Source organism: Balaenoptera ricei, chromosome 2 (assembly GCF_028023285.1).
Source record: "Balaenoptera ricei isolate mBalRic1 chromosome 2, mBalRic1.hap2, whole genome shotgun sequence".
In the NCBI taxonomy this organism is placed as follows: Eukaryota; Metazoa; Chordata; class Mammalia; order Artiodactyla; family Balaenopteridae; genus Balaenoptera; species Balaenoptera ricei.
This window is the reverse complement of record NC_082640.1, coordinates 113,563,551-113,579,006: the sequence shown is the minus strand read 5'-3', so window position 1 is coordinate 113,579,006 and position 15,456 is coordinate 113,563,551. Positions and strand designations below refer to the sequence as shown.

Here is a 15,456-nt window from a genome sequence, read left to right as displayed (position 1 = left end):
GAGGGAGAGGTATTCTGCAAAAAAGATGGAGAAGCAGCATCCAGAGAAATAGGGAAACGTGGAGAGGGTGAGTGGAAGAGAACAGTTTGAGGAGTCCGTGGCCAACAGTGTCCAGTCTGCTAAGAGGTCAAGCTAGATAGGACTGAGTGGAGTTGTTTGGATTTATCAACATGAAGATCACTGGTGACTTTGGAGAGGGAAACTTCAGGGAAGTGAGGACAGAGTCATTTCAGAGAGATCGTTTATTTATCCAGCATGATTTATTGAGTATCAACTCTGCCTAGTTCTGGGTTAGGCCCTGGGGATACAAGGATAACTGTTACCCAATCTCTACCCTCACATAGCTCACAGTTGATGGGAGAGACAGATAAGTAAAGTGTTCCGAGGAAAGGCAGTGCACCTAAGGGAGGTGGGTTTACACTCAAAAGTAGCCTTTCTTGGAAGAACTGTTAAATAAAATATGGAATGGAACATCGTTGGAATTGACAAGAAGGAGGTCAAGGGGAACTTTGGCAGGCTTTTCACTGGAGTAGTGGAGCAGATGTCAGACTCCATTGTGGAGAAAGGGCAGAGAAGGGAATATAGATGTGCTTTCTAGAAGATGGACTCTGGAGGCAAGGAAGGCGGTTGTTAGTGGAAGGGACCAAAGCCGAGGGGGGAGTTTATGGGAAAGACTTAAGCCCGCCTTAGGTTGGTTTGGCGGTGTGTTTCTGGAAAACTTGGATGAAATATTCATACCCTACAATGAAGTCTTCCCCATGGTTGGAATGCTTGGGATCCTGGAGTCAGCATTTCTGTCCCTTGAACAGTCCAGGGCGCATCCTCATCCCTTTGAGAGGCAGCGGTGCATGGTGGTGAGGAGCATGGCATCAGGCAGGCTAAATTCATTAGTCTCAGTTTCCTCATCTGTAGAATAGGACTCTACCTCACAGAGGTGTGCTCTATATTACTACCATACTTTCACCCTTTCCTATTCATCAGTGACAATTTCTGGGGAGCAAATACGGTTTCTATTTCTGTCCGGGTGGCTTACGTTTCCTTTACGGGTGTAGTCCTCCTTTGGAACTGCTGATGAACTAACTACAGCCCTAGATAGGCTAGTATTGTTAATAGACCTTGAAATCATTTACGGATTATTGCTTAGGTAAGTTTTTTTGTATGCATGGGTGACTTCACTCATTGCATGGTCAGGGTAATCACATGCTGCCCTCTCTACCAGGAATTCCACCTCCCTTCCCCCCACCCCAGCATTAGCCTCTGTACACTCAGTGCAGGTAACAGTGGTCCTGGTGCCCACCTGCACCCACTTCACTGCCCCAGGCTGGATGGGTTGCCTCTCAGTGACTTTCATAACACCTGATTCTTGTAGTCATCCAAGTTTACTTTTCTGGGAAGGCTGGGGACTGGGTCTTAATCAAAGAGTCTGCACAGGGTCTGGAACACAGTGGGTTCAAGCTCAATACATGCTTAGTGGGTGGATGGGTGCATGGAAGAATGAATGGATGAATGGATGAATTCTGAGTTCTGAAGGAATCTTGCTGTCCCGTTCAGGGCTCTATAAATGGTTACTTTTCCCAACCAGAGGGATGTGCATTCAGCCCCTCCTGAAGCTGATTACTCTGGCTTCTTAGAGCTCTTTGAGGATTGCTCCAGTTCTCTGCAGCCAGGAAGCCCTGTTACCCCAGGGGGAGATAGTCCCACTCCCCGGCCCACATCCTTGCATGCAAATGGGGGGCAAATAGTGTAGCGGAATGTGTACAAGCTTTTGAGCTGGCCACTGGCTGAGTGGCCTCAGTTTTCTCAATTGTAAGATGAAGATAATAAACCTACTCTGTCAGATTAAATTAGATGATGTATGTAAGAATGTCAGCGACCCTGTGACCCAGTTTTTTTGGTCTAGATTTCTGCCTTTTGTTAATGGGATGTTTTATCTCCTGTGTATTCGGTCTGCCTGCTGTACCAGTCGGCCAGCAGCACACATGCGGGGCCCCCTTTGAACAGACTACTCTTTAGGGATCAGGCGGTCTCGGCATCCCTGACGCTTGACCCTCGTGATTTGCGTGTAGTAGGTGCTTTTCAGTGAATGTCGGCTGGAGGAGTGAACAGAAGGTACAGCTCCAGATTCAGCTTGGCCGAGAAAGGCATTGCATCTCTTGGCTCTCAGGGTGTTGGGGGCTGAGGGCCACTGTGGGGCCCGGGCAGAGGGGACGGCGGCTGCTCGAGCTGCTCGTGGACGCTCTAGGACTTCAGATCTCTGAGAGCTTTGGCCACTGTCCTCGGGCAGCTTTTCCTGGTACCAGAAGACTTCGTGTCCTTATGGCTAACGAGGTGGAACAGCCAGATGCTGGGCCCCCAACTGCCTTTTGCCCTTTGAACTTTCTACTTGGAAGCTAGTTGCCTCTTCCAGAGGGATTATCCATTTTAAGCTGGGGGTGAGGAAGTTTACATTTCTTTTTTTTTTTAATAAATTTATTTTATTTATTGTTTATTTTTGGCTGCGTTGGGTCTTCGTTGCTGTGTGCGGGCTTTCTCTAGTTGCGGTGCGCGGGCTTCTCAGTGCGGTAGCTTCTCCTGTTGCAGAGCTCAGGCTCTAGGCTCACAGGCTTCAGTAGTTGTGGTGTATGGGCTTCAGTAGTTGTGGTGTGCGGGCTTCAGTAGTTGTGGCATGCGGGCTCAGTAGTTGTGGCTTGTGGGTTCTAGAGTGCAGGCTCGGTAGTTGTGGCTCACGAGCTTAGTTGCTCCGCGGCATGTGGGCTCATCCAGGACCAGGGCTCGAACCCGTGTCCCCTGCATTGGCAGGCGGATTCTTAACCACTGCGCCACCAGGGAAGCCCAGGAAGCTTACATTTCACGTTCCACATTCACAGCAGCAAGGGGACTAGAGTCAGAGCGCTGAGGTCTTTCTGGTATGGGGTCAACGTGAACTTCAGAACAAGCTCTTCAACAGCAGGGAGGGAGGTGGAGCTCTGTGCTGGCCTGATCCCCAAAGCTTTTCAGGGGTTCACCCTTGGTCTCTTCCTTTTTCTGTTCTCTTTCTCTCTGCCTCAGAAGAGGCTAAGGGAACAGCCTAGAGGGAGCTGGGGAAGGAGCTAGGGACAGTGGGTCCCAACCTCGGCTGACAATTGGAGTCACCTAGCGGGTTTAAAAAAAACACTTGGGACTTCCCTGGTGGCGCAGTGGATAAGACGCTGTGCTCCCAATGCAGGGGTTAGGGTTCAATCCCTGACCAAGGAACTAGATCCCACATGCATGCTGCAACTAAGGAGCCCACCTGCTGCAACTAAAGGAGCCCACTTACCACAACCAAGACCTGGCACAACCAAATAAATAAATAAATAAATAAATATTAAAAAAAAAATACTTCTGGCCCCTTCCTCTCCCTCTCTTGTCCCCCAGCCAAAGAACTCTGAACCACTGGGCAGAAGAATGGAAATTAGCTCGGAGAACAAGACTTGAGGAAGCAGAAAGTTCCTGCCGAGGAGAACTGATGGGGGCCGTGGGAAGAGAGGTTCTCAGTTGTCACCATGCTTTAGAATCACCCAGGGAACTTTAAAAACGTGCCGATGCCTGGGCTGTACCCCAGAGCTTGACTTCATTGTCCTGGGTGGGGCCCGAGCACTGAACTTTGTTAAAGCTCGTTGAGTGATGCTCGTGTGGAACCAGGAATGCTGAGTTAAGTGAGGGTCTGGGCTTGCTCTGATCAAGGTGGTTCTCTAAGTGATGATTTTGTTTTGTGATGACCTAAGGTAGCCCAGAGCAGGCAGGTCATCAGGCTCCCCTGGCGAGCCCCGTCTCAGACCTGCTGAACCAGAACTTCAGGGGTGGAGCCCCAGAGCTGTAGGTTCACACTCCTCAGGGGATCCTCAGGCCATCCTGATGCTCAGTCAGCCTTGGGGACCCATTTCTGAGAACCTGAACTGGACCTAGCTGAGCAAACCAGTAAGGATCCTGTTACCAAGGACTCGCTGGCTTTGAGACGGGAGCTGATGGAGCCGTTAATCGGTGAACCTCCTGGTGCAAAGTGCTTGCTTGCTCCCTCCTGTGGTGCAGACCCACAGCAACTGAAGTGCTGACTAGGCTCCAGAAGGCAGGGTGGGAAGACCTGATCCAGTGACCCACAGGGCTTATGCTCCGTGTGTCTTCTTGCCGGATGCTCTCACCCATGAAGCCTGAGTAAGCGACATGGTTATGTAGCCTGAAAAGGTGAAAGTGTTTGAGGACCAGCTGCTATCTGAGACATGCAACAGCACCTAGGAAGTGTGGAAGAAATAATCAATCAAGGAATCAAGAAGAAAAAGTGATTTTTAAGTTGTAGAGAGTATCCTAAACCAGCATTCAACAACAAAAAACAAAACAAGCAGTAAAGAAAACAAGGAAAAACTTGAAATGTCTGGCTTTAGGCAGAAGAGCTGAGGCTTTTTTGGAGAGCTTAAATCTGGTCCTTCTGAGGGAACAGCCTCGGTAGAGTATTCTGGAGACATCTGGGTATTCGCAGGCCTGAGCGTACCAGTTAAGGGGCTGGACTGCTCCCCAGCAGTGTGACTCTGACTATGCATAGACTAGCCTAATGCAGAGACGGGTGGTTTTTCTTGAGTAACACGTGACAGAGAGCTTGCTCACCCCAATTAATCCCACAGGCCGCTATCCTTCTGCTGATTGCTGGGGGATGAATGACGTCACCAGTCAGCAGACACATGAGATGTGTCACTGGTGACTTTGAAGTTCATGATAGCGAATGGAGTGGCAGGTGGAATCTTCGTCTCTTTGTCACTTGAAGTCTGTGTATGTGAAAGAAAAAAGAGAACACAGAACTGAGTCCTGGAATGTAAATACTAGGATACCAGAGGATACACTCTGGTGAGGGATGGAGCAGATGTTATAGAGATTGGGAGAGATGCATTTAATAAAGCTTTAAACTGAAATTTTAGAGGAAGGGGAAAAATACACAGATAAAAGTATACATCTGGGTAGTTTGGAGGCTATGAGGTATTATAGAGAGAGAAGAATAAAGTTGGAAAAATTGCTCAGTAATGCATTTGGAGAGGCTAGAAGATTGGGAGTGATGCTTTTGGACTCATCAACATTCAAGGAGGCTAATAAACACATTTGCTTTTTACATTTACTGCAAGGAGGAAACAATTTATTTGATTAGAATATGACAGTGACAGAGTATACCTTGTTTGGGCTTCTCTGGTGGTGCAGTGGTTGAGAATCCGCCTGCCAATGCAGGGGACACGGGTTCGAGCCTTGGTCCGGGAAGATCCCACATGCCGCGGAGCAACTAAGCCCGTGCACCGCAACTACTGGGCCTGCACTCTAGAGCCCGCGAGCCACAACTACTGAAACCCGTGCACCTAGCACCTATGCTCCTCAACAAAAGAAGCCCGTGCACCGCAACAAAGAGTAGCCTCCGCTCGCCACAACTAAAGAAAGCCCGCGCTCAGCAGCGAAGACCCAACACAGCCAAAAAAAAAAAAAAAAAAAGTATACCTTGTTCAAAAGTGATGGATTTGCTAGAAAAGCTGAGATGGATATAGTATATCAAAGAGAGATGTACTTGTATGAGGATCTGCTATAATAAGGGATGCCTGCTCCCTCTGGGCAAGGTTATGTTTTGATTCTTTTCATTGCAGTGAGAGGGAAATTTCAGGACCAAGACATAGAGACCTGTCAAAGGATTTTACCTCCCCTTTCTCTCTTTCCCAAAAAACGTAATGGACAGTACTACCCAGTACTGCCTCCAGCTTTTTGCCTGCAGGAGGGCTGCTTTTCACAACTAAACAGGAGAAGTCTCTTCCTTCCTCATTATAGATACGTGGCCCATCTCTTAGAAAGGACACCAAGGCCCTGGCCTCTGTTAATCCCATCTGCTTACCTTGGGAAGAAGAATTATTACATAGTGCTATCAGAGGGCTCTCAGATACCAGTTAGGGATTTTTCCTGAAGATCTCCCATAGTAAAATATATGGAAATAAACCCCCATCCTAAGGGAAGAAGCATGGTGAAGAGAACACGAAGATAAAAGCAAAAAGAAGTAGGAATGATGTAACTGTGGGCATTTACTGCACACTGTCAGGTCAGAAGAATAAGTGTTTTGCTTTTCTCATAAAAATCATAAAATTTGTACAAAAGGGAAATATGGTAGCAATGGAAGCTTCAATTCCCTGAGCACTTTTGCTAAAATCAATTGCATTCTATTAGAAGCAGTACCTCTCTACATTAAAAAAAAATGGTATATTATGGAAGATTTCGAACATATACAAAAGTAGAGCAAATTGTACAGTGAACTCCCAGGGTTCAAGCACCAGCATCAATGATTATCAACACTGTTTTATCAACATCTATGCTCCAACCACCCCTTCCTCACCCACACTAGATTATTTAAATCAAATCCAAGACATCAAACCATTTAATCCATAAAGACTTCAATATGTATCTCTAAAGGATAAGGATTTATTATTATTATTATTATTTGACATAACCAGGGGCAATGTGGAATCCTTGTGAGGAAGTGATTATGCCTTCTCAGAGTTGGTATGTCCCAGGAAAAGAAATGCTGGATTTCCTCCAAAATGTACTCTAAATTTTAGGCAAAGAGATTGCAGAAAAGTTCAGGGCAAAGAATTACAATTTTACAGCCAGGGATTTAAAAACAGAAAAAAGACCAGGGGTGTCTTCAAAATGAAATTCTTTTTTTAATATTTGTTTATTTATTTTGGCTGCACCAGGTCTTAGTTGTGGCATGTGGGCTCATAGTTGCGGCATGCGGACTTTTTAGTTGCAGCCTGCATGCGGGATGTAGTTCCCCGACCAGGGATTGAACCTGGTCCCCCTGCATTGGGAGTGTGGAGTCTTACCCACTGGACCGCCAGGGAAGTCCCTTCAAGATGAAATTCTGATACAATAATTAAATTATCTTATTTAGGAAGAACAGGAGAATCATCTGAAGAAAGTGATGTGATTGAACACATTGATTTTTTTTAAACTAATTGATTTTTAAAAATTTATTTATTTTATTTATTTTTTAAATTTTGGCTGTGTTGGGTCTTCATTGCTACGGGCTTTCTCTAGTTGCAGTGAGTGGGAGCTACTCTTCTTTGCAGTGTGCGGGCTTCTCTTTGTGGTGGCTTTTCTTGCTGCGGAGCAGGGGCTCTAAGCACGTGGTCTTCAGTAGTTGTGGCACACGGGCTTAGTTGCTCCATGGCATGTGAGATCTTCCCAGACCAGGGCTCGAACCCGTGTCCCCTGCACTGGCAGGCAGATTCTTAACTACTGCGCCACCAGGGAAGCCCCAAACACATCGATTTTTGATGAGCTCAGATTTTTAGAAATGATACGCAAGAGATAATGAGAGGTGACATAATCAAGACTAAATAAATAAAGGAGTGACCCTGCAAGGAGAGTGTCCTGAAGGTTAATGCCCAGCATAAACTAAGACCTGAAGAAGTAACTAAGGCCAACAAAAGTTTCCGAGAGCAATGTTCAGAGTGAGAACAGCACGGGCAAGGCTGGATGCTCTGGGGGCAGTTAGATCTATGATAATAGATGGTGGAAAGGAGAGGCCACAGTCCCACTTTTCCTCTAACTTTACCTGCAGGATTGCTCACCTAAGAAAGGGTTCAATAAAAACCCAACAGGCCGATAGATCTAGGCCAACAAAAAAACAAGACCAAGAGAGTTGAGGAGATAGTAATAAACCGTGTCATTGCTTTAAATGTTTTTAACTATACACTTGCAAACAAATGGAAAGAATTGATAATTAGCTGAGATGACAGAATGACTACTAGGCATCTCCAGGACCTTGGAGAACAGGAAGGGTATAAAAAGGAAACTGTTGAGTGACGTATTAGTTTCCTATTGCTGCTGTAGCAAATTACAACCAATTTAGTGGTTTAAAACAACACAAATTTATGATTTCACAGTTCTGTAGGTCAGAAGTCTGAAAAGGGTCTCACTGGGCTAACATCAAGGTGTCAGCATTGCCATGTTCCTTTCTGGAGGCTCTAGGGGAGAATCCATTTTCTTGCCTTTTCTAGCTTCTCGGGGCTCATGGCCCCCTTCCATCTTCAAAGCCAGCAGTAGCTAGTCAAGTCTTTCTCACATCAAAAGTCTTTCACACTGACTCTTCTGTTTCTCAGGGCCACTGTGCCTACCACAAGTGGTAACCTGGCTTTCCAAGAAAGAGAAGGAGGGACTTCCCTGGTGGCGCAGTGGTTAAGAATCCGCCTGCCAATGCAGGGGACACGGGTTCGAGCCCTGGTCCGGGAAGATCCCACATGCCGCAGAGCAACTAAGCCCGTGCGCCACAACTACTGAGCCTGCGCTCTAGAGCCCGTGAGCCACAACTACTGAGCCCAAGTGCCACAGCTACTGAAGCCCACGTGTCTAGGGCCCGTGCTCCACAACAAGAGAAGCCACCACAATGAGAAGCCCGCACACTGCAACGAAGAGTGGCCCCCGCTTGCCGCAACTAGAGAAAGCCTGCGCACAGCAACAGGGAAGACCCAACACAGCCAAAAATCAATAAAGTAAATAAATTAAAAAAAAAAAAGAAAGAGAAGGAGGTGGATTCTGAGCATTCTGCACTGGTAATCTAAGGTTGATTCCTCCCCAGTTCTAGGCTCATCTGTTAAACCTGGTTAGCAAAGTGTGAAGGGAAGAAAGGAGGATCTCTAGTAACCTGTACAGATTTGCTAAAAACAAGCTAACCTCATTTTTTGTTCAATTTTAATTTTTTTATTCAAGTGTAATATACAAAAGGAACTGTGCACATGTCATAAGTGTACAGCTTGATGAATTTTCTAACTGAACACACATGTGTAACCAGCATCCACATCAAAAAAGCAGCCCCCTGAACCTCTCCTGTGTTTCTCCCAGTCACTCCCCTGTGCCCCCCATGCACATGCTAAGGGAAATCACTGTTCTGACTTCTAGTAGCATAGATTAATTTAGCCTGTTTTTATGTAAATGGATATAAAGGGTATGTACTCTCTTGTGTTTGGCTTGTTCACTTAATACGTTTGTGACATTCATCCATAATTTTGTCTGTAGCTGTAGATGGTTCATTCTCATTGTTGTTTAGTATTCCATTGTATTCATTTAGCCATTCTGTCGTTGATTGGCATTTGGGTTGTTTCAAATTTTTGACTATTACAATGGTATAGTTATGAACATTCTAGCATAAATATGTACTAATTTCATTTGAATCATTATTTGATAGCATCATTAGATTTCTAGAGCAGAGACATGTGTATACAGATTTCAGAGAGGTTCTTGGCAAACTCTTGTGATATTCTTGTTGACAAGGTAGAAAAAGGTGGACTAGATAAAAAAAATAGTTTGGTGGATTCCTGGTTGACGTTGTGGAATAATGGCAGCAGAGAGGAGGGTCTATAGTGATAGACTACAGGGCTCTATCCTAGTCAACATTTTTGTAAGTGACTTCAGTGAAGACCCAGAGGGTTTGCTAATTAGATTTGCAGATTTCACAAAATTGAAGGCATTTGAACTGATTAAAATTAAGGGGGAAATCCATTTCTGGTAAATGGGAATGATGCCTAAAAATTCAGAGAGGAAAGTTACTAGGAATAAATGTAAAGCCCCATATTTGGGATTAAAAAAAAATCACTTTTAATAGGCCCAAACACAGGGAGAGGGAAAAGTTCATCAGTTTGGGAGAAAAAAAGGAGTTACAGTTGACGAATTCAAACTGAGACTCCGTAGCCTGCAACAATATCTGGAGTTTTCTGTGTGGGTCTCAGTTTCCAGGGAGACACTGACAAAGTGCAATTAATACAGAGGAGTGAACTGTGCTGGTGAGTGGGAAACCATATTTATCACACAAGATGTTGAAGAAAATAGGTCTTTGGCCTGAAGAGGGAAGACTCAAGGGAACGGGATGTCAGGCTTTAATGATAAGAAGGGCTTATCATGATGTGCGAGAGGCTTTAGCTTGATGCTCTGTGGCTCCAGAGGACAGGTCCAGGACAATTAGCTACAAGTTGCGAGGAAGAAGTTTTTGGCTGGGTGGGAGGAAGAGCTGTTGGTGGTCTCTTTACAAACGGCATGAGTGGCCTAATAAATTACTGAGGTTTTTACAGTTCCTGGGAATTTGAAGCAGAAAATGGCTTAAATAGCAGCCTAAGTTGTGTGTTATGTCGTATGTATTTAAAACTAATGGTGCTGGGAGAATTGTAGGCTGAATGTTCTTTTTCAGGGACTGTTTAGTTTGCGCATCTAAACTAAATCTGGGCGTCTGATCCTGAATGGGCCTGCAAGCTTTGTTCACTTCTGGATCAAGCCAGGCATCTGCTCTCCTTGCTTTTAGTTCTAGAGCTGACGCTGGGCCTTAGCGCTGGAACTAGCCTCCTCCTCCAGGGGGCCCATGGAGGCTGGGTTTCATGACCATTCAGGAGCAGCTCTTTAGATAATTATAGGAGTGACTTCTTCTCAGCTGCTTCTTCCTCCAAAGCAGGGGTCAAAGCAGGAATGGGGTGCACCTGAGTCAAGGGTCCGAGGTGAATTTCAGACCGTCTTCCGGTGGTCTTGGCCCAGTGTTGGGTGGGGATTGAATTGCACCTAGAGGTAGGAGGGTAGGGCATCTCTGTCCTTGAGGTTAACTTGCAGTTGCCTCCGTATTATTCTAACCCCATGTCCTACCCCCACCCCCTTCCCTGCCTCTGAAGCAGGAGGTCAGGCTCCACTTCAAGAACAGTGCACTTGGCTGGGCTCTGGGGCCACCGGTCAGCTGTATCCGCTGGGGGTGGGGACAGAGAGCCCAGTCAGCACTGCTGCCTGCCTTACCCATTTCCTGCTCCCACGGCCAAGAGGCCCTGGAGGAAGCTGTGCGCTGGGGAGGATGAGGGCCAGCGCTCTTTCCAGAGGATTCCCTTCTTCGTTCAAACCGAACCTCCTGTGCTCAATACAGAGAGCGGATCAGGGCAAGATGGTGGGTCAGTGGCTGAGAGCGAAGGCTCAGGAGCGGTGGAGGAGGGAACACTGGTGGGTAAGAGCAAGGATACAGATGGATGGATATGGAAGTAGACTAGAGAAGCTGTAGGGATTAAAATGTAAACAATCCATGTATTTTCTTCTCAGAATTTGTTACAGTAAAGGATAAGGAGTTGGCTCTTCCCTGTCCACATCCTTGGACAGAGCTGAGAACAGAAGCATGTGGCATGTGGCTACAGACTGACTCTGAACCGGAACCAGTCTCTTAATTCTCAAGCCTATCCCAGTTTAGTGTTGTCCCCCTGGTGACCCTGAGGGCTACCCATGAATTTTTTTTTTTTTAATTTATTTATTTTTGGCTGCATTGGGTCTTCGTTGCTATGCGCAGGCTTCTCATTGCGGTGGCTTCTCTTGTTGCAGAGCACGGGCTCTAGGCGCACGGGCTTCAGTAGTTGTGGCACACGGGCTCAGTAGTTGTGGCTCGTGGGCTCTAGAGCGCAGGCTCAGTAGTTGTGGCTCACGGGCTTAGGTGCTCGGCGGCATGTGGGATCTTCCCGGACCAGGGCTCGAACCCGTGTTCCCTGCATTGGCAGGCGGATTCTTAACCACCGCGCCACCAGGGAAGTCCACCCATGAATTTTTTTTTTTTTTTTAATAAAGGTGTCATTTTTATTATAATAACATATAATAATAAATAATCCCTCTAAATAAGATGAACTTTGTCATATTAACTAAATTAAAAAGCCCATTTTTCATAGGCAACAGAAAACATTATGGCTACTGAATTCTTATTCTTGCACTAGGAGAAAAATATATTAGAAATCATCATTCTGAATAGCTGGAGACCTGATGAAATACATGCAAGTATCATAGCCAATTATATAGTGAAAATGAGACCTTAAGAGGAGACTTATGTTGTCGAAGAACAGTCAGCTGCTTTTCACATCAGTATGAAAAAGAGAAACACAACAACGGACAGAGGGGACAATAATAATACCTCTGATTTGTCTTCTACTGATTGCAGTATACAAGAAAATTGCCGATCAGTATCTTCATTTCTTTGCCAATGCAAAAAATAAATTTATCACTTAAAAATTCAGTTACATCCTTTGGTGTACTTTTGTATGCATTTCTGTTGGGTATATTCCATGGAATGGGATTTCTGGGTCATTGTATGTGTGTATGTTCATTTTAATAGAAAGTGAAAGTTTTTCAAAACCCATACATCAATTCATACTCTCTCCAGGCTTGGATGAGAGTTCCAGTTATACCTCATCCTCACCAGTATTTTTACTTGGTATTGCTATGTGACACATTTGATTTCAGCCACTCCCTAATGAATACTTGGTTTGAATCACTTTTCATAGGTCTAATGGCTTTTTTATATCATTCTTTATGAAGTGCATTTATAAGCCTCGGGTTGTTTGTCTTACCCAGGGGCGACAGCAAACTGGAATGAATGAATGGTCATTCTGCCTATTTTTGACATATGCAGTCTTGAAAATTCAAACCCAGTTCAAATGCATAATAAATACTTACCATGTTTTTTTTTAATTCTCAAAAATAAGTCTCAACTTATTTTTTTAGTAGAAAGGCTGGTTTCTTTATACAACGATATATGTTTACAGTGTGTAGCTTTGGAAAATGACTGATATGAAAACTGCTGTATGACTGAGTGATAAGCCCAGGGGACAGATGCTTAATGTGTAAAGCTACAGTGGGTTCCTAACCATTACTAGAGTCGAAGCATTACTACAGATACAATGTGGAGCAATTCTCTTTACTAGGCCTGTTAGAAACAAGCGGTGTGAAAATTTATCTGATAAGCTACTTGAGATAGGAGATGAGATACCAAGAATTATGCTTGTATAAATATTGATGATCTCGATAAATGACTCTCTAAGGTCAAGGGTAACTGTGCACTTCTGATTGATGGAGTAGAGTATGTACTTTTGGGATCAGAGTGGAAAAAAATGGGAGTGATCTCTGCTAACAGTAGATCTGGATCCCTGTTGAATCCAGGAAAAGGATGACCCCATTCCTTTGTGAATATGGTAGCTCCAGTTGTCCCAGATGCTTCTAATCCAACCTGGCTTGAGTTATATTAGTAAGTCAGCAGCAGAGCCTGAGGGTGAGGGGTGGAGGTTACAGGATGGAGAGAAGAGGCAGGAGGCAGAAGTCCGGTGGGGAGTAAAGGATGGGTGACTGGCTGAGGAGGATCAGCAGATCTGAAAGATTTGCCCGTTTTGCGGGATGCTTGTGGAGACTACATGCTTGTGTCTTTATTAACTTAACACTACGTTGGCCTGGAGTTATGGGTGCATTTTTGCCCAGCCCTGTGATAAGGTTTGGTTGTTCATTGGCTTGTTCATTAGGCAGAAAGGCAAGTGTTTGTTTGGGACAGGAATGCCCCCTTTCTGGAAGAGCGGAAAAGAACTTGGGCAGTAAGGGAGGGGGAGACAGAAGGTGAGACAGCTGTTCTGAGGGGCTGCTCTTTCCTGCCTCTCAGGATGAAGTAGCCTCTGGGCCAGAGTGTGATGAGACCAGGACACAACAAAACAGAAGGACTGGGGACACTGAGGGCCACACCACTGCCAGAACTGAGACAGGGAGTACTTGGGACTGAGTTGGTGGCTTGAAGCAGGCAAGCCCAGCACTTTCTCCTCTGGTAAGGCAGGCTGGCTCTGATCTTGTCTTCGCAGCCCTTGGGAGAAGGGCTGGCTGTTAAGCCCTCCTTCTAGCGCTCCAGTTGCTGAGCTGGGACGGAGGGAGCAGTGAAACGATCCACTTTGCCACAGCGGGGAAGGTACGGGGTATGTGGCTGCCTGATTGTTTAAGAGGTTGGTGGAGGATTGAGGAACATTCTGCTGAATTTCAGAACTGTTTCTTTCGATTTTCTTCCCCTCTTGAATTTCTTCTTCTGAAGTAGCAGATTATAGCTTTTTTGGGGTGGGGTGGGGTAGTGGATTTCTCTGAGATTCTGGTGAAAGTTATGGACCCTTTTCTTAGAACAATGCATATTCTTTGGACATATGTACATAACACTTTACAAAGAATTTCAGGCCTGTGGAAGCCCTAGGTTAAGAACCCTGGCTCTAAGGGCAATCCATGAATTTTGCTGAAGCTCATCCAAGTAAAGGGATTGCCTCTACCCCAGGATAGAAGGGCTTGAGGAATGTTTGTGGCTCTGACTTTTGCATTGTCCAGTCAGGAAACATGCCCCATCCCCCTTCTGTAGGAACCTCAGTTCCAGGAGTCTTTCCAAGCATGCAAACAAGCAGCTGAGCTGGCCGGCAGTAGCAGGAAGTCTGGCCTCCAGCCTAATCCTGGCCACACATCCTGACCTGCTGGCCCAGACGTTGGATAAGTCACAACAGGACTCATCAAGGTTAACAGTAATCCCACAGCATCAGAGTGCTGGGTTCTGGAGTCCATATAAGGGGATACAGGGCTGGAGAGGGGGAGAGACCATGACTTTTCAGAGACAACAGCTGGAACGCATCACTAATCCTGTTCCGCTACCAGTTGCCTCCTATTGCTGTGGGCACTTTTGTGTGTAAGCAAATCCAGTTGCTTTGTTTTGTCTCTTGTATAAAGTGCTGAGGGCGTGTGTGTGTGTGTGTGTGTGTGTGTATGTGTGTGTGTGTGTGTGTGTGTAGCGCTGTGTACACAGGTGCTCAGCAAGTGCCTTTGAATGATAATGGTGAGGGCATTCTGGGCAGAGGTTTCCAATGAAGAGCAGGTCAGAGCCCAAACAGTCCTGTCTTTGGCCAAAGGGTCTATTTTGGTGACTGGTACTGGAAAAATTGCTTGGGGGGTCTAAGGCCCTCTGGATGGTGGGGTCAGTCACCAATCAGTATTATTTTTCTTTCAGGTCTCTTAACCTTCATTAACTGTGCCTATGTCAAGTGGGGAACCCTGGTACAAGATGTTTTCACCTACGCAAAAGTATTGGCACTGATCGCCGTCATCATCGCAGGCGTTGTTAGACTTGGCCAGGGTAAGAAATAAGAGTGACAGCAACTAATGTTTGTTAAGCATTTTCTATATGCCATACTCCTCTAAGTGACCTCTGTGCATGATTTCATTTAATGGGTACTATTATTATTACCATTTTGTTTATCTTTTTGGCCATGCCCCGAGGCTTGCAGGATCCGGGGTTGAACCCGTGCCCCCTGCCATGCAAACACGGAGTCCTAACCACTGGACCGCCAGGGAAGTCCCTGAAGTCCCTAGCTTAAGTAGTGGAGCTGAACTCTGTACCCAGGCAGACTGACCCCACAGCCTGTCCTGTCGCGTCTCTGCATGCTGCCTCCCAGAGGAGGTTGATCTGGGCAAAAAGGAGCCTATCCCGGGAGCCGGTTTTTGCAGATCGTCGAGCCCAATGCTGTGGCTCTGACTGTTCTCCCCTTGGGAGCAGACAAGGGCAGAAATGAACCTCTTGCACCCACTCCTCTCCCAGTTCCCAGGTGTGAACACCTACCCTGCAACTACTCTGTTGATTGG

The 15,456-nt window shown here is 45.9% G+C and overlaps 1 protein-coding gene across 1 annotated transcript in view; it reads left to right on the top strand.

The window, feature by feature from the left end:
* Positions 1 to 15,456, top strand: part of SLC7A7 (solute carrier family 7 member 7) — a 33,021-nt gene that overhangs the window by 12,429 nt on the left and 5,136 nt on the right. The window contains exon 3 of the mRNA XM_059913829.1: positions 14,825 to 14,950. Coding sequence (XP_059769812.1) covers positions 14,825 to 14,950 — 126 coding nt within the window. The remainder of the gene's footprint in view (positions 1 to 14,824; positions 14,951 to 15,456) is intronic.